General features: G+C 54.6%; 1 protein-coding gene across 1 annotated transcript; it reads right to left on the bottom strand.

The window, feature by feature from the left end:
* Positions 1 to 10,215: 10,215 nt before the first annotated feature.
* PTX4 (pentraxin 4) lies at positions 10,216 to 13,343 on the bottom strand. The gene is made up of 3 exons (XM_032145190.2): positions 13,168 to 13,343; positions 11,716 to 12,376; positions 10,216 to 10,988 (listed from the first exon to the last, which is right to left on the bottom strand). Exons 1-3 carry the CDS (start codon positions 13,306 to 13,308, stop codon positions 10,348 to 10,350), a joined length of 1,443 nt encoding a protein of 480 aa, XP_032001081.2. The 5' UTR covers positions 13,309 to 13,343; the 3' UTR covers positions 10,216 to 10,347.
* Between the last annotated feature and the right edge of the window lie 4,411 nt (positions 13,344 to 17,754).

Below are 17,754 nucleotides of genomic sequence, written 5' to 3'. Positions count from 1 at the left end.
GGCGGCCACGTGACAGGCGATGGCAGCCACGTGACGCGCGACGGGCCCACATGATGAGCGGCGGCGACCACGTGACCTGCAACGGCCCCCCCCACCGAGGCCCGGTCGCGCGGGGGCTCATGGGAGCCGCGCTCCCCGCGGGTCTTGGCGCCGCCCGCCCTAGAGAATCGCCGCGGCCTCGAGGACCCCGTTCTACCCACGCGACTGCAAAGGCGGCCCCGTGGGGCTGAGCGCCGAGTGCTTGGGAGGCGAATGGCCGCCCCCGGGACCTCGGCCCCGGGAGTCGGGGCGAGGGAAGCGCCCCGGGCCTGAGGGCAGGAGCCGGCTGGAGGGGCTCCCCCAGCCCCGGTCGCCCGCGCCGATCGTGACGGAGCCGCGGTGGGGAAGGGGGGAGGGAGGCAGGGGCGAGGGCAGGCCCTTCCTTGCCATAGGCGGCAGCTAAAGGCGTGAAGGATGAAATTGGAAGTCCCGAAGTATGCATCCGCCCTCGCAGTAGGCACTCGGGCGAGGGTCGGAGTGGAGGCTTCCTCCAGGCAGCCCCGGAGGGTCCTCCCGCCTAATGAGAAAAGAGCAGAAGGCGAGTCCTCTTCAACGGTCAGGCCCCAGAGACAGTACAGGAGGGTCGCCCCCGGAAACTGCTGCCTACTGCGCAGATAGCTGTGAACTGGCCAAATAGCCACCCAGACCCTGTACCCGCACCAGTGCACAGCCCATCACTAATCAATGGTATTTCCATAAACCAAAGAGAATTCTTGACAACTTTACATCAGCCCACACCCTGTCCCCACCTTTTGGGTCATTTATTTATTTATTTTGAGACAGGGTCTCCCTCTGTCGCCCCAGGCTGGAGTGCGGTGGTGCGGTCAAAGCTCAGTGCAGCCTTGACCTCCTGGCCTCAAGCCATCCTCCTGCCTCAGCCTCTGGAGCAACAGGGACCACAGGCCTGCGCCACCACACCCGGCTCATTTTTGCCGTGGAGCTCACAGTGTGTTGTCCAGGCTGTTCTGAAACTTCTGACCTCAAATGATCCTTCCACCTTAGCCTCTAGACTAAACTCTTTATATTTTGTGCCTCATCCTCTTCCTCTTAAAAAGTCGATATTTGGAGTCTCGCTCTGTCGCCCAGGTTGGAGTGCAGTGGCGCAATCTCGGCTCACTGCCTCCCGGGTTCATGCCTGAGCCTCCCGAGTAGCTGGGACTACAGGCGCCCGCCACCACGCCTGGCTAATTTTTTTGTATTTTTAGTAGAGATGGGGTTTCACCATGTTAGCCAGGATGGTCGCGATCTCCTGACCTCGTGATCCATCCGCCTCGGCCTCCCAAAGTGCCGAGATTACAGGCGTGAGCCACAGTGCCCGGCCTTTTTTTTATTATTATTATTATCATTTTTTTATTTTTGAGACACAGTCTCACTTTGTCATCCAGGCTGAAGTACAATGACAAGATCATAGCTCACTGCAGCCTTGACCTCTTGGGTTCAAGGGATCCTCCTGCCTCAGCTTCCTGAGTTGCTAGGACTCCACGTATGAACCACCATGCCTGGCCATGGTTGGATTTCTTTTTTTCTTTTTCTTTCTTTCTTTTTTTTTTTTTTTTTGAGATGGAGTTTCACTCTTGTCACCCAGGCTGCAGTGCAATGGCACTATCTTAGATCACTGCAACCTCCGCCTCCTGGGTTCAAATGATTCTTCTGCCTCAGCCTCCCGAGTAGCTGAGATTACAGGCACCTGCCACCACGCCTGGCTAATTTTTCTTTTTTTTTTTGTTTCTTTCTTTTTTTGTTTCTTTCTTTCTTTCTTTCTTTTTTTTTTTGAGACAGAGTCTCGCTCTGTTGCCCAGGCTGGAGTGCAGTGGCATGATCTTGGCTCACTGCAAGCTCCGCCTCCCAGGTTCACGCCATTCTCCTGTCTCAGCCTCCCGAGTAGCTGGGACTACAGGTGCCCGCCACCACGCCCGGCTAAGTTTTTGTATTTTTAGTAGAGACGGGGTTTCACCACGTTAGCCAGGATGGTCTCAATCTCCTGACCTCGTGATCCGCCTGCCTTGGCCTCCCAAAGTGCTGGGATTACAGGCATGAGTCACAGCGCCCAGCCTAATTTTTGTATTTTTAGTAAAGACGGGATTTCGCCATGTTGGCCAGGCATGTCTCGAACTCCTGACCTCAGGTGATCCACCCACCTTGGCCTCCCAAAGTGCTGGGATTACAGGAATGAGGCACCGTGGCCAGCCCAGGGTCAGCATTTCTTAACGGTAAAGGGAAAAAAGAAACCTAGCAGGCGCCACCTGAACCAAGCAACCCAGTTCAGCCTCGCTGGTGATGGGATAAGGTGGCATCGTGTGCCTCCTGATGTGATGCACCAGGAAGGACACAACGTCCCTTCCGTAGCATTCCTGCAAAACATGCTCACCCTGAGTCCACTCATAAAGGGGAAACACCAGATAATCCCACTTTGAGGGACAGCCTGCTGAACATCTAGGCCGTCTTCCACAATGTCAGTGTTGTGAAAGAGATAAAGAGAGGCTGGGAGACAACCTCACGTGGGTCTGGCATGATTGAGACAATTGGCAAAGATTGGACATACACTGTATGAGCTAACGGTGTTGGAGCAATAGTGAATCTCCCACACATGATCATTATATTGTGGTTACGCAGGAAAGCTCCTCGATCTTAAGAGATACATACTGAAATACTTGGGACCTTGTGTTGTGATGTCTGCAGCTTACACTCGGACAATTCAAAATCTGACTATTATCATAATGAGTAGCAGCCTCTGAGAGGGAGGGAAAATGGCAATGTTAACACCTGGCCCTGGGCTCTCTGCACCACCACGCAGCGGGCAAGAATGAGCACCTTACCGAAGTGGCAGGAAGGGAGCCAAGAAGAAAGAGGTTGGTCCATTGTCTGAGAGAGATTGGCATGAGGCGAAAGTGCCAGCTGTGCTTGGCATAAGGAGTATGGAAAACACCAGGCATAGGGATGGCAGGAACCAAAATTGCACCTGATGGCCTCAAGGGCCGTGTTTTTGAAGTCAGTGCTGCTCATCTGCAGAATGGTGAAGTTGCATCTGGAAAATTCAAGCTAATTACTGAGGATGTTCGGTACAAAAACAGCCTGACCAGCTTTCATGGAAAAAAAAAAAAAGACCCTGATCGAAGCTCATATGGTTGTCAAAACTACAGATGGTCGTTTGCCTCATCTGTTCTGTGTTGGTTTTACTAAAACAGTGCAGCAAGCAGATTGGGAAGACCTCTCACAGGCAGCACCGGCAGGCCCGTCAAATCCAGAAAAGATGGCGGAAATCATGGCCCAAGAGGTGCAGACAGATTACTCGAAAGAAGTGGCCCATGAATTGATGCCAGACAGCACTGGGAGAGACACAGAGAAGGCTCCCCGGTCTATCCAGGTGTCCTCTCCAGGGTGCCTTCCTTAGAAAAGTAAAATGCTTGGGAAGCCCAGGCTTGCAGTGGGAAAACTCAAGCTTCATGGTGAAGGTCGCTGTCCTGGAAAAGCTACTGGGGATGAGACTGGTGCTAAGTGTGAATGAGCTGACAGATATGAGCCCCCAGCCCAACCACCTGTTTAAAATTCAGGCTTTGAATGTTGATAACCAAACTAACATTTGACCCGGCAATCCCCTTACTGGGTGTATGCCCAAAGGAATATAAATTGTTCTGTCATTAAAACACATGCAGGCGGGGCGCAGTGGCTCATACCTGTAATCCCCACACTTTGGGAGGCTGAGGTAGGTAGATCACTTGAGGTCAGGAGTTCGAGACCAGCCTGGCCAACATAGTGAAACCCCATCTCTACTAAAAATACAAAAATTAGCCAGGTGTGATGGCAGGCACCTATAATCTGAGCTACTTGGGAGGCTAAGGCAGGAGAATCGCTTGAATCCAGGAGGTGGAGGTTGCAGTGTGCTGAGATTGCACCACCTCACTCCAGCCTGGGTGACAGAGCAAGACTCTCTCTGAGAAAAGCAAAACCAAAAACGCACGCGTATGTTCATTGCAGCACTATTCACAATAGCAAAGACATGGAATCAATCTAAGTGCCCATCAGTGGTGGACTGGATAAAGAAAATGTGGTCCATGTATACCATGGAATACTATGCAGCCATAAAAAAGAATGAGACCATGTCCTTTGCGGGAACATGGGTAGAGCTGGAGGCCATTATCCTTAGTAAACTGACCCAGGAACAGAAAACCAAATACCACATGTTCTCACATAAGTTGGAGCTAAACAACGAGAACACATGGACACAAAGGGAAAAAGACACTGAGGCCTATTAGAGGGTAGAGGGTGGAGGGCAGGAGGAGGGAGAGGAGTAGAAAAAAATAACAAAATGTTGGGCCAGGTATGGTGGCTCACACCTGTAATCCCAGCACTTTGGGAGGCCGAGGTGGGTGGATTACTTGAGGTCAGGAGTTTAAGACCAGCCTGGCCAACATGGTGAAACCCTGTCTTACTAAAAACACAAAAATTAGCTAGGTGTGGTGGCACGTGCCTGTAATCCCAGCTACTTGGGAAGCTGAAGCACGAGAATCACTTGAACCCAGGAGGCAGAGGGAGATGGTGCCGCTGCACTCCAGCCCAGGCGACAGAGCGGGACTCCTTCTCAAAAACAAAACAAAGTAACCATCAGGTACCAGGCTTAGTACTTGAGTGGGGAAATTATGTGTACAACAAACCCCCATGACATGAGTTTACCTATATAAAAAACCTGTACAGGTATCCCTGAACCTAAAAGTTTAAAAATAATAAATAAAGCTGACTGAGTGCGGTGGCTCACGCCTGTAATCCCAGCACTTTGGGAGGCCGAGGCAGGTGGATCACGAGATCAAGAGATCGAGACCACGGTGAAACCCCATCTCTACTAAAAATACAAAAAAAACAAATTAGCCGGGCGCAGTGGCAGGCACCTGAGATCCCAGCTACTCGGAAGGCTGACGCAGGAGAATGGCGTGAACCCAGGAGGTGGAGATTGCAGTGACCGAGATCACGCCACTGCACTCCAGCCTGGGCGACAAAGCGAGACTCCTTCTCTAAAAAAAATTTTTAAAAAAGTTCCTTAGAGCCTCTAAAGCTGAGAAGATAATGGAACCCTCCCTCCCTGATTCCAAAATAAGACCAAAACTAAGCCCAAAATAAGAGGAAGGAAATCTGACAGGGTTTTGAATTCCCCACTGATTACACTACAATACATTTTCTGAAATACCATGAAGAACATTCTTTGAAAAAAGATATTTTTCTCATGGGTGTGCCCTGGCTTTGTGCTTTTTTTGTTTTCTTTTGTTGTTGAGACGGAGTCTCGCTCTGTCACCCAGGCTGGAATGCAGTGGCATGATCTTGGCTCACTGCAACCTCTGCCTCCCGGGTTCAAGCGGTTCTCCTGCCTCAGTCTCCTGAGTAGCTTGGATTACAGGTGCGCGTCACCAAGCCTGGCTAATTTTTTGTAATTTCGGTAGGGATGGGGTTTTACCATGTTGGCCAGGCTGGTTTTGAACTCTTGACCTCAAGTGATCCACCCGCCTCAGCCTCCCAAAGTGCTGGGAGTATAGGTGTGAGCCACCATGCCTGGCTGGCTTTGCTCTTTTGAGGGACGGTGACAAGGGCATTGCACCCCCATGTCATACAGGACAGCGTTAAAGATGAAAGTGAAACTGACTTTTCCAAGGCTTCCCACAAGCAGGCAGGAGTTGAACCTGGGTTAGTTTGATTTCAAAACTCTTGCTCTCAAATGCTTTGAGTCAAGGACTGAAAGCAAGTCCCCTGGGGGGTTCAGAGGTGGGACAGGTCCCCTCCCCAGGCTCCTCAGAGGCAGGCATCGTGCTACCTGACGCAGTAGGAGTGCAGCACATTGTTGATTGAATTGAATGGGTGGACTTGGGTCTTGTGGGTTGAGGAGGGTTTGGATGAAGATACCCAGGTGGGCAGAGAGCTGAGCAGAGTGCTGGAGCGGGGCATGGTGGGGCTGGATGCAGAACCCACAAGAACAGAGCTTGGGAAGAAGGGGTCACACTGGGGAGGGGGAGCCAGGTCCCAAAGGCCATCCTTCTCAGCCCAGGGACCTGAGTGTGTCCTTTGCTGGGACAAGTGGCTGTCTCAGAAGAGGAACGGGCCGGGGGTGGGTAGGGTGGGGGAGGGGCTCCTTGTCGGGAACTGACTTCCTCAGCAAGACAAGGGCCCCTGTGGGTTTTCTGTGTGTGTTGTGTGTGGTTTGTCCTCCTCACCCAGAAACGTAACACACTTGGTGAAAGGTGGGATTCGGTGGGCCTTGGAGGTGTGTGTGGTTCACACCTCAAAATGCACGGGTGTGATTCTGCTGAGAAAGAGCAAAAAATACGATGAAAAAGGAACAAAGAAAAGAGCAGGTGGCTTTGTTGCTGCTCCCAGCGGGGTTGCTGAGCCACGTGAGATGGATGCCCAGACAGCCCTGCTCCAAACCCGACACAGGCCCCAAATCCCCACAATCCCCAAGCTGCCCCCACACCCCCAAGTCCAAGCCCTCGCTCTGCTGTTCTCCCACCTGGAGTGAGCTGAGTCCTCCCCGAGAAGCATCCTGAATGCCCACCTCTGCCGAGTCCCTGAGGCTTAGATTCTGTGGCCATGCAGCTGAATACCGCCGTGGCCTGGCTGCATCTTGCTCCTCCAGGGCGCTGGAAGCACCCGCAAGCTGGGGAGGGGCTGGGACCCCAGGGCCTGAAAGCTTCCTTCCCGCCGCACCTCTGCACTCATCTGGGGGCCACTAGAGCCTTTGTCTCAAAGCCCTGCCCCAGTTCCCCTTCTTGGGACCCTGGGCAAGACAACTGTACTAAGGACATCACTGTCACAAGAAATATTTGTGACCCGAATGACCAATCTTTCCCCCAAAAAAGACGTCCTATGGCTCCTTCCTCAAAGGCAGAGTGGGGTGGAGCAAGGGCGTTCCAGAAAGCGTCTGAGGAGACTGGGGAAGGGAAGAGGTTTGGGAAGCAGCTGCCGTCCATAGAGTTAGACACTGTCGTGCAGAAGCAGAACTCGGTGAGTGACTCAGGGAACTGTCACGCTGGCCATCCGCGGGGCTTTCCAGCTCTAAAATCCCATCTCTGATCTTGAGTCACACACAGGTAGCGCTGGGGGAGGTGGGCTGGGGTATCTTGACCTGAAAGCCCAGAATTGCTGGGGTCCAGCTGGGGTCCACAGGCTGCTCTCGGAGACGTTGCTGGGAGACTCCAGGGACTGACTTGGGGCACCTTCCCCACGGCAACAGCTGGGCAGGGCCCAGGCACCCGCAGAGCTGCAACCACCTACGCGCTGGGCGGAGGAGCTCGGGGCCCTTGTGGATCTGCTAGTGAAGGCTGTGGGACCTCTCTCCTTGGCCTCCTCACTTTTCAAATAGGAAGAAGGAGAATGGGAGGGATTGGCGAATTCTGAGAACCAGGCCTGTTCTCTCAGTCAGCGGTTTTGGGCCCCTCCTCTGCCCCACCCCACCCCATGCCACACTTTGTCCTGTCTGTACCAGCTGACTTTCTGATTCTTGGAGATCTTGTGTTTGGGCCGTTCTTGGGAATCTCCAAGGTCATGAAGTCAATCTACACCAGACTGAAACTTCAGTACAAGTCTGTTCTAAGGGTCAATGCAAGTTTTGTTTTTACCCTGCCATGATTTGGAATTTAAAAAAAGTTATCAAAAAGAGAGGCTGGGCACGGTGGCTCGTGCCTGTAATCCCAGCACTTTGGGAGGCCGAGGCAGGTAGATCACCTGAGGTCAAGAGTTCAAGACCCGTCTCAAAAAAAAAAAAAAAAGAAAGAAAGAAAGAAAAGACAAAACCAAGTCTGGACAAGGACGTGGAGAAACAGGAACCTTCATAGATTGCTGGTGGGAATGAAATATGGTGCAGCAACTTTGGAAAACAGTTGGGCAGTTTCTCTGAAAGCCTAGACGTGGGCCGGGTGTGAGGGCTCACGCCTGTGATCCCAGCTACTTGGGAGGCTGAGGCAGGAGAATCGCTTGAACCCGGGAGGCGGAAGTTGCAGTGAGCTGAGATAGCGCCATTAACCCCAGCCTGGGCGACAAGAGTGAAAGTCTGTCTCAAAAAAAAAGGAAGCCTAGACATGAATTTACCATACGACCAGCAATTCTACTGCTAGGTATCCACCAAAGCGAAAAAAACGCCCACGTAAAGACTCGTCTGAGGGTGCTCAGAGCAACTTTATCCGCAGTAACCCCAACTGGAAACAACCCAGATGTCCACCAGCAGATGAACGGATAAACGAAATGTGGTTCATCCATACAAGGCGACATGTTTTGGCAACAACACAGATGAAATGCTGAGACACACCGCAGCATGGACGAAGCTTGAAAACCTTGTGCTAATTAAAAAAAGCCAGACACAAACAGACAATTTCTCTTGGTTTATTTATATGCAGTGTTCAGAACAGGCAAATCCATAGAGACAGAAAACAGACGGGTGGCTGCCAGAGGCTGCGGAGGGCGCAGGGCACCCAGGAGCAATTGCTACACTTTTTAAGGAAGGGAACAGAAAGGTCCTAAAACTGGGTTGTGTCGATGGCTGTACAACTCCGTCAATTCACTACAAATCTTTGAACTATATGCTTGAAACGCGAATTTTATGATATGCAAATTTTACCTCAATAAGGTTTTGTTTTCTTTTGTTTTTTGAGACAGGGTCTCACTCCGGTTGCCCTGGCTGGAGTGCAGTGGCGTGATCTCGGCTCACTGCAGCCTCAACCTCCCAGGCTCAAGTGATTCTCCCACCTCAGCCTCTCGAGAAGCTGGGACTACAGGCATGTGCCGTCACACCTGGCTAATTTTTTTTGTATTTTTTTTTTTAGTAGAGATGGGGTTTCGCCATGTTAACCAGACTGGTCTCAAACTCCTGGACTCAAGCGATCCACCCACCTCTGCCTCCCAAAGTGTTAGGATTACAGGCGTGAGCCACTGTGCCAAGCCAATAAAGTTGTTTTATTATTTTTTGTTTTGTTTTGTTTTGTTTTATTTTTTTGAGACAGAGTCTCGCTCTGTCACCCAAGCTGGAGTGCAGTGGCAGGATCTTGGCTCACTGCACCTCCTCGGTTCAAGCAATTCTCTGCCTCAGCCTCCCGGGTAGCTGGGATTACAGGTGCCCACCACCATGCCCAGCTAATTTTTGTATTTTTAGTAGAGACGGGGTTTCACCATCTTGGCCAGGCAGGTCTTGAACTCCTGACCTCGTGATCCACCCGCCTCAGCCTCCCAAAGTGCTGGGATTACAGGTGTGAGCCACCGCACCCGGCCCAATAAAGTTGTTTTAAAAGCATTGCCTGGGCCAGGCACAGTAGCTCACGCCTGCACTTTGGGAGGCCGAGGCAGGTGGATCACCTGAGGTTAGGAGTTCGAGACCAGCCTGGCCAACAGGGTGAAACCCCGTCTCTACTAAAAATACAAACATTAGAGCTGGGCATGGTGGTGCACACCTATAGTCCCAGCTGCTTGGGAGGCTAAGGCAGGAGAATCGCTTTATCCCAAAAGGTGGAGGTTGCAGTGAGCTGAGATTGCACTACTGCATTCCAGCCTGGGCAACAGAGCAAGACCCCATCTCAAAAAAAAAAAAAAAAAAAGAAAAGAAAAAGAAAAAAGAAATAAAAAATTTTCAGCCAGGCACGGTAGTGTGTGCTTATAGTCCCAGCTACTCAGGAGGCTGATGTGGGAGGATCAGCTGAGCCCGGGAGGTTGAGGCTGCAGTGCACTATGATTGTGCCACTGTACTCCAGCCTGGGCGACAGCGTAAGACTCTATCAGAAAGAGAGAGAGATAAAGAGAGAAGAAAGAGAGAAAGAGGAAGAAGGAAGGAAGGAATGGAGGGAGGGAACAGGAAAGGAAAGGAAGAAGGGAGGGAGGGAGGGAGGAAGGGGCCGGGCGTGGTGGCGTGCGCCTGTAATCCCAGATACTCAGGAGGCTGAGGCATGAGAATTGCTTGAATCTGGGAGGCAAAGGTTGCAGCGAGCCAAGATCATGCCATTGCCCTCCATCCTGGGAGACAGAGTGAGACGCTGTCTCAAAAAAAAAATAAAAATAAAAAGATAAGAAAGAAAGGAAGAAAGTGCAGGAAGTAAGAACGCCGTGGTGGTGGAAGAAACAAGGGCTTGTGGGCCACCTTGACCCCAGGCTCTCTCTGTCCCTGCTCGATCCCTGTCCACCTCCCCACGCCCCAAGATAGAACAGGCACCCCTACGTGAGGGCACAGCTGTACACAGCCAGGACGGGTGGGGGTGGCCTTTGTAGAATGTGCTGGCGGGGGGCGGTGGCAGAATGTGGATGGGGGCATGCCCCTCTTGCTGGCCTCAACCCCTGTGCGGCTCAGCCTCAGGGACAGCGTTCCAGGCAGGTGCAGTTGGCCCTCTGCACGAATCCGCCTGCCAGTGCAGCATTGGCCAGCGTCAGGATGGCACCTGTCGGGAACTCTTTCCTGATGGCAAGGTTTGCAACTTCCCCGGGAACCAGCACCCGATCCCAGATAGCCAAGCCAGACATGCTCCCCACGAAGGCCTCGGAGCTGTCGAATCCGCCCCCCACGCTGTCTTGTTCCTGGCCCAGCACGAGGGACCCTCCCGGGGGGATCTCATAGCCCTCCCTGAAGCGGGAGCCTGTGGCCACCAGCCTGCGATCCACGTGGAGCCAGTACCTGCCCTGGGTGGACGTCCAGATGACACAGATGTGGTGCCACTGGCCGTCCAGCAGCGGCTGCAAGGGCAGCTCCCTGAAGGCCGGGTCCCCGATCACGAAGTGGATGGATCCGGGCAGCAGGGAGTCTCGGCCGTGCAGCACCAGCTTGTTGTCATTGTCCTCGGTGGCGTAGGACAGGAGGGTGCCCAGGCGGCCGGAGGCCGTGCGGACCCAGCTGCAGAAGGACAGGGCTCGCAGGGCAGTGACGAAGCCGGGGCTGAGGAAGACCACGTTCTTGGTGGAGGCGTTTGGGAAAACGAGGGTGGGGCCCACGCCGCAAACTAGAAACAGAGGAGGAGGGTCAGCCCCTTGCAGGAGACCCAGCAGGAGCATCTAGAAGCACTCGTGCTGTGGGCGCCGGGCCTCCCACTCCCAGCTGCCACCCTTCACGGAGCACTGACTCTGCACTGGCCCTGCCGATGGCTCCCCTGCAGCGTCTCCTTCACCCTCTTGATGGGATCACCCCAGTTCCACAGGCGGGCAGACAGAACGTGAGGGCCATACTCGGGAGTGGTGGGGTCCCGCTGGGAGCCCTAGCTGTCGGCCCACCCAGCTGAGCCAGCGCCCCTCGCTGCCAGGGAGTCTCTGCAAATTTCATGACTCACAACAGCACAGGTTTAGTGTTTCACGTTTCTGGAGGTCACAAGGCCAACACGGTCTCCCCGGGCTCAAATCAGGTGTGGGCGGGGCTGGTTCCTCTGGCGGCTCCAGGAGAAACCATCTCCCGCCCTTTCCAGCTTCCAGAGGCGCCTACACCCCTCGGCGTGGGGCCTCCTCATCTGCGCATCCTGCCACCTCTGCTTCTGCCCTCATGCCCTCCTCTGCGTTCCTCTTGCCTCCCCTTAGAAAGCCTCTGTGATGACGGCAGGCCCCCCGGATGATCCAAGACCCTCTCCCCATCTCCCAGCCCCTAACTGAATCTCTTTTGAGAAGCCTTTTCTGGGGGGCCTGGTCTAAGGAGGAGCTGGAGGGAAGCTTGGCCATGAGCTGGGAGCCAGTGGTACTTACTCTCTCCTGGTCCCTGGGGGGACCATGCCTGCTGCGGAGGGTCTCTTGGGGCTGTGGCCGTCCCACTGAGTACCCGATGGCTGCCTGAGGCTGGGGGCTCCTGCCTCCCATGGAGAGGGGCTGAGGAGTCCTGCGGGGGGCCCCTGTGCTCAGATGCAGCTCGGAGCTCCTGCCTGTCCCTCTGAAGCGTCAGGGAGCTCGGGCCCAGCTCCTCAGGCTGGGTTGGGGTTGGGACCGGGGTCGGCCCGAGGGCTGCAGTGCCAGGGTGGGCCACGGGCAGCCGCCCCTCCAGAGCAGCCAGCCTGGCGCCCTGGCTGTGGATGAGGCCCTCCAGGCGTGCCAGTGAGTCCCGCAGGGCATCCCTCTGGGCCTTCTGCGCCTTCCTCTCCCGGGCCCGCTGCTGGCTCCTCTCGCCCAGGGCGAGGTCCAAGGTCCGCAGCCGCGTGTCTACTTTCCGGCTTCGGCGCTGCGTCTTCCTCACCCGGGCCTTAAGCTGCGCCAGCTCCCCCTGCACCGAGGCCTGTGACCGGTTGACTGCCTGAGCCACAGCCCGGCTCTCTTCCGCCAGGCTCCGGAACCGGGCGTCAACATCGTAGGACACGTTGTAGTTGCTGGTGATGCTCTGCAGGTGTGTCCAGGTCACCTCCTGGAATCTCCGGAACTGTAAGGAGGACATGGTGATGATGGGGCGGGCCGGGCTGGCTGGGAGGGACGGGAAAGGCTCTGCCCTCTCACGTTGGGAGCCGGGGCCGCGTGCCCGGCCCACGGCCAGCACTGGCTATCTGCCCACTGATTTGATCCCCACTGCGATGCCGTGAGATGTGCTGGGTGCCAAGGACTGAACCCAGGCCATGCAGCTGCACCACATGGGGTGTGGACTCCAGGCCCACAGCTGGGGCTCTGATCCCCACCGCTTACCCCATAACCACCAGCAAGTCACTTCCCCCCGTGTTTCCAGCTCCTGCCTGTGAGCGGGGGGACGGCAAGGTGGCCTCACGAGTGCTTTACGAGGCCCAAACAGGAAGCAACCAGCGCAGGCCCGACAGGCACATGGCACTCCGGAACTGTCCATGGACCCCGCGTGGGAGTCCGGGAGGCCGTCCACACCCTCTGCCTCAAGGTGGACCTGTGACCTCCCAGTCTCCACTCATGACACTACCCGGCCCCCATGGCCCCCAGTTCCCCCAACTTCCTTCCAGACCCTCTTCTAGCCCCTGGCCCCACCTGACCGCCACACGTTACGAGGCTTGTGTCCTGTGTGAGCGGAGCCCAGCTCAGCTCTTCCCTGGTGTCCATCTGCGGGTGAAATAATCTCCACGGATGGAAAGAGCGTCACACGCCGTGTTCGTGCCCGCCAAGCCCTGATGTTTACCACTCTGCTTCTGTCACATCCGTCTTCCATCTGCTGCCAATTTAAAAACCCGACTGCGCCATGTCAGGGGTATAACTTGCCTGTTCCTCCAGTCTACGGAGCCTCTCGAGAAATGGTTTCCTGGGCCCCACTGGGGCGGCTGCCTGCGATGAAGCCCCATGTAGATATATAGGCACAAAAACGAGGAAGAAAGACAAGGTCTTCCTCCACAAGCAACCCATCCGGAGAGACGGCGAGGGCCCAGCGGTCTCCCTCCAGCTGCAGGAGAGGGTGAAGGTGGCTCTGTGGCTCTGTCTGGTGTCTCGTCCCCCCAGCTCTCCTGTTGAGTGGTTTTCCTTCTTTGGCCCTGGCTGCATGTCAGGCTCTTCCTGCCGTCTCCATGAAAGGCATCTGCCTTCAAGCCAGTGGGCTCTAAGACTTGCAGGTTCCCAAGGAGACAAGCTTAAAACAGATGCAAACAGTTTCTTTGAAGAATCATTCAGCGGGGTGCACGCCCGCGGGCGGGAGGTGATGGCTTTAACAGGAGCACATGGACTTGTGCTCCAGAGAAGTCGAATCAAGACAGGGAACCGACGGGGGCTGGGGAGTCAACAGCGCCAGGTCTGCACGGGCACCCGTCACCCAGGCCATGCACGGCTGCATCCTGGGAGGCCCTGTCTCTCTCAGTAAAGCAACGGAAATGTGACTGGGAGCCACCTTAATTTATTATTATTATTATTATTATTTGAGATGGAGTCTCGTTCTGTTACCTAAGGTAGAGTGCAATGGCACAATCTCAAGTCACTGCAACCTCCGTCTCCCCGGTTCAAGCGATTCTCCTGCCTCAGCCTCCTGCCTCCCGAGTAGCTGGGATTACAGGCGCGCTGTATCATGCCTGGCTAATTTTAGTATTTTTAGTAGAGACGGGGTTTCACCATGTTGGTCAGGTTGGTCTCAAACTTCTGACTTCATGATCTGCCCACCTCAGCCTCCCAAAGTGTTGGGATTACAGGTGTGAGCCACTGCACATGGCCAATTAATTATTATTATTATTATTTTTTTTTTTTGAGATGGAGTCTCGCTCTGTCGCCCAGGCTGGAGTGCAGTGGTGCAGTCTCGGCTCACTGCAAGCTCCGCCTCCCGGGTTCACGCCATTCTTCTGCCTCAGCCTCTCCGAGTAGCTGGGACTACAGGCACCCGCCACCACGCCCGGCTAATTTTTTGTATTTTTAGTAGAGACGGAGTTTCACCGTGGTCTCGATCTCCTGACCTCGTGATCCGCCCGCCTGGGCCTCCCAAAGTGCTGGGATTACAAGCGTGAGCCACCGCGCTCGGCCTAATTAATTTTTTTGAGACGGAGTCTCGTTCTGTCACCCAGGCTGGAGTGCAGTGGTGTGATCTCGCCCCACCACAAGCTCCGCCTCCTGGGTTTAACGGATTCTCCTGCCTCAGCCTCCCAAGTAGCTGGGATTACAGGTGTGTGCCGCCACACCCGGGTAATTTTTGTATTTTTAGTAGAGACAGGGTTTTGCCATGTGGGCCAGGCTGGTCTCAAACTCCTGACCTCAGGTGATCCACCCGCTGTGGCCTCCCAAAATGCTGGGATTACAGGCATGCGCCACTGCACCCGGCCAATTTTTGTATTTTTAGTAGAGATGGGGTTGCCCCATGTGGGCCAGGCTGGTATTTTTGGTTACAGGTTGTGTACTGGCTTGAATGAGACCCTCCTAAAAACACACATAAGCCCCAGGCAGGTCTTATGTGGAAAAGGGTCTCTGCGGATGTCATGAAGGATTTTGAGATGAGACCATCCTGCATTATCCAGGTGGCCCTAAAGCCGATGACAGGAGTATAAGAGACAGAGGAGAGGCACAGAGGACATGGCCTGTGAAGATGGGGCAGAGACTGGGGTGATGCTGCCACGAGGAGGCCCCGGAGCCCCCAGAAGCTGGAAGAGGTAAAGTGGGACCCCCCGCCAAGCCTTCGAGGGAGTGTTCACCTTGACTTCAGACTTCCAGCCCCCAGAACTGTGATAGGACTCATTTCTGTTGTTTTAAGCCACCCAGTTCACGGGAATAAGATCATCCACGAAGTTGTCCCAGTGAGGGCATCCATCATTCCTAAGGTGGCATGAGCCCAGAGGGTGCCAAGCCAGGGAATCCTCAGTGGCCCCCAGGCTCCCCTTGTCAAGTGTCAGAACACCATGGACATGGAGAAGATGCAGAAAGCATCGGAGAGAGGCCGGGCGCGGTGGCTCACGCTTGTAATCCCAGCACTTTGGGAGGCCGAGGCGGGCGGATCACGAGGTCAGGAGATCGAGACCACGGTGAAACCCCGTCTCTACTAAAAATACAAAAAATTAGCCGGGCGTGGTGGCGGGTGCCTGTAGTCCCAGCTACTCGGAGAGGCTGAGGCAGGAGAATGGCGTGAACCCGGGAGGCAGAGCTTGCAGTGAGCCGAGATCGCGCCACTGCACTCCAGCCTGGGCGACAGAGTGAGACTCCGCCTCAAAAAAAAAAAAAAAAAAAAAAGAAAGCATCGGAGAGAAAATCCTGGGCATATGCACGGGGTTGGGGCCTTAGGCCCCGGGGGACTGGCGGCCAACATGACAGCGACGCTGGCGCCACACACAGAGCGGCGGATCTCGCAGCTTCCAACTGACAATGAGTTCCATTTATTTAGGTATTTATTTTATTTCGGTAGAGACGGGTCTTGCTATGTTGCCAGACTGTTCTCAAACACTCCTGGGCTCAAGCGATTCTCCCGCCTCAGCCTAGCCAAAGTGCTGGGTTTACTGGCATGTGCCACTCAGCCTGCCTGATTTCCATTTAAAGTCGTGGGTTGAGGCAGGGTGTGGTGGCTCTCACCTTTAATCCCAGCACTTTGTGAGGTCAAGGTGGGCAGATCACTTGAGTCCAGGAGTTCGAGACCAGGCTGGACAACATGGCAAAACCCCGTCTCTACTAAAATTACAAAAATTAGCCGGACGTGGTGTTGTGCACCTGCAGTCCCAGCTACTCAGAAGGCTTAGGCGGGAGGATCGCCTGAGCCCGGGAGACGGAGGTTGCAGTGAGCTGAAATCGAGCCACTACACTCCAGCATGGGTGACAGAGCAAAGAATAAAGACATTTTCAGATACACAAAGGCTTGAGAAATTTGCCTTCCATGCACCCACTGTTGGATGCGGGGCTTCAGGGAAAGAAGGGAATAGGGAAGGACGGAGCTGCCGTGGGCACTGGCGAGGGCTGGAACCCAGCAGCGGACGGAGGAGGAGTTTCCGGGATGATGGCATGCTGCCCGCACCACATCCCATCCATCAGCTCTGCCTGCAGAGACATGCCCTGAGTTCAGCTGCTGCTCTACACCCCCATTCCGCCCCAAGCTCATCCTCTCAATGGCCACCTAGTCTCCGCGTCCGTGTCGCCCCCTACCATCTGCTCTCCTAACTGCACCAGCATGGACCCATGCCTTCAATGCCTCCAGGAGCTGCCACATAAGCAAAATCTTAGCCCCTGCCAGGGCCTTCTGTGGCCCGGCCCACGGCCTCACTCCCTCCAGGCGTCACCCCTCCATCTGCCTCCGTCGGCTCCACCTCCCGGGCCACAGTTGCGGCCTCAGGCCTTCGCACCTGCAGTTTTCCTGCCAGTGAGCCTCTTCCCTGGCTGTCACCACATTCAGGGTTCTGCTCTAAGGTCTTCTGTTCAGAGCTCTCACCTTACTTAAGACAGCACCCACTGCCCTCTGGCTCTTCTTTTCTTTCTTTTTTTTTTGGAGGAGTCTTGCTCTGTCACCCAGGCTGGAGTTCAATGGCACGATCACCACTCACTGCAACCTCTCCCTCCTGGGTTCAAGCAATTCTCCTGCCTCAGCCTCCCAAGTAGTTGGGATCACAGGCACGTGCCACCATGCCCAACTAATTTTTGTATTATTATTATTATTTTTTTTTAGTAGAGACGGGGTTTCACCATGTTGGCCAGGCTGGTCGTGAACTCCTGACCTTGTGACCCACCCATCTCGGCCTCCTTAAGTGCTAGGATTAGAGGTGTGAACCACTGCGCCCAGCCACTGGCTCTTATTTTCTTACCCTGCCGGTTTTTAATTTTGATTCCTTTTTTTTTTTGAAACAGGGTCTTGCTCTGTTGTCCAGGCTGGAGTGCAGTGGCAGTGAACATGGCTCACTGCAGCCTCAACCTCCCGGGCTCAAGCCATCCTCCCACCTCAGCCTCCCGAGTAACCGGGATCACAGGCTCATGACACCGTGACTGGCTAATTTTTAAATTTTTTTGTAGAGACAGGGTCTCACTATTTTGCCCAGTCTTGAACTTCTGGGCCCAAATGATTACCCCACCTCAGCTTCCCAGTGTTGGAATTACCGGCGTGAGCCACCGGGCCCAGCCTCCGCCAGTTTTTGTGCTCGAGGCCTGTCACCTGGCATATTTCGTATGTACTTTATCTGTTCCCCTGATAGGTGAGCAGGAACTTTGCATCACTTGTTGCTCAGAGGGCTTGGTGCACCAAGCAGGCATTTAATCAATGTTTGTTGAATGGATAACTGTTCCCCAGCTTTTCCCACATCCATCGCTGCTGAAATGGCGCCTCCTTAGGTGTCTTCCTGGAATGCCCCCTCCACAAAGTTGAAGCCCCTCACACTCTGGTGCGGTTTACAGAAGGCGCTGCATGTTGTAAAT

Source organism: Hylobates moloch, unplaced genomic scaffold (genome assembly GCF_009828535.3).
Source record: "Hylobates moloch isolate HMO894 unplaced genomic scaffold, HMol_V3 SCAFFOLD_23, whole genome shotgun sequence".
NCBI classification, from domain to species: Eukaryota; Metazoa; Chordata; class Mammalia; order Primates; family Hylobatidae; genus Hylobates; species Hylobates moloch.
This window is presented reverse-complemented; position numbering and strand designations above follow the sequence as displayed.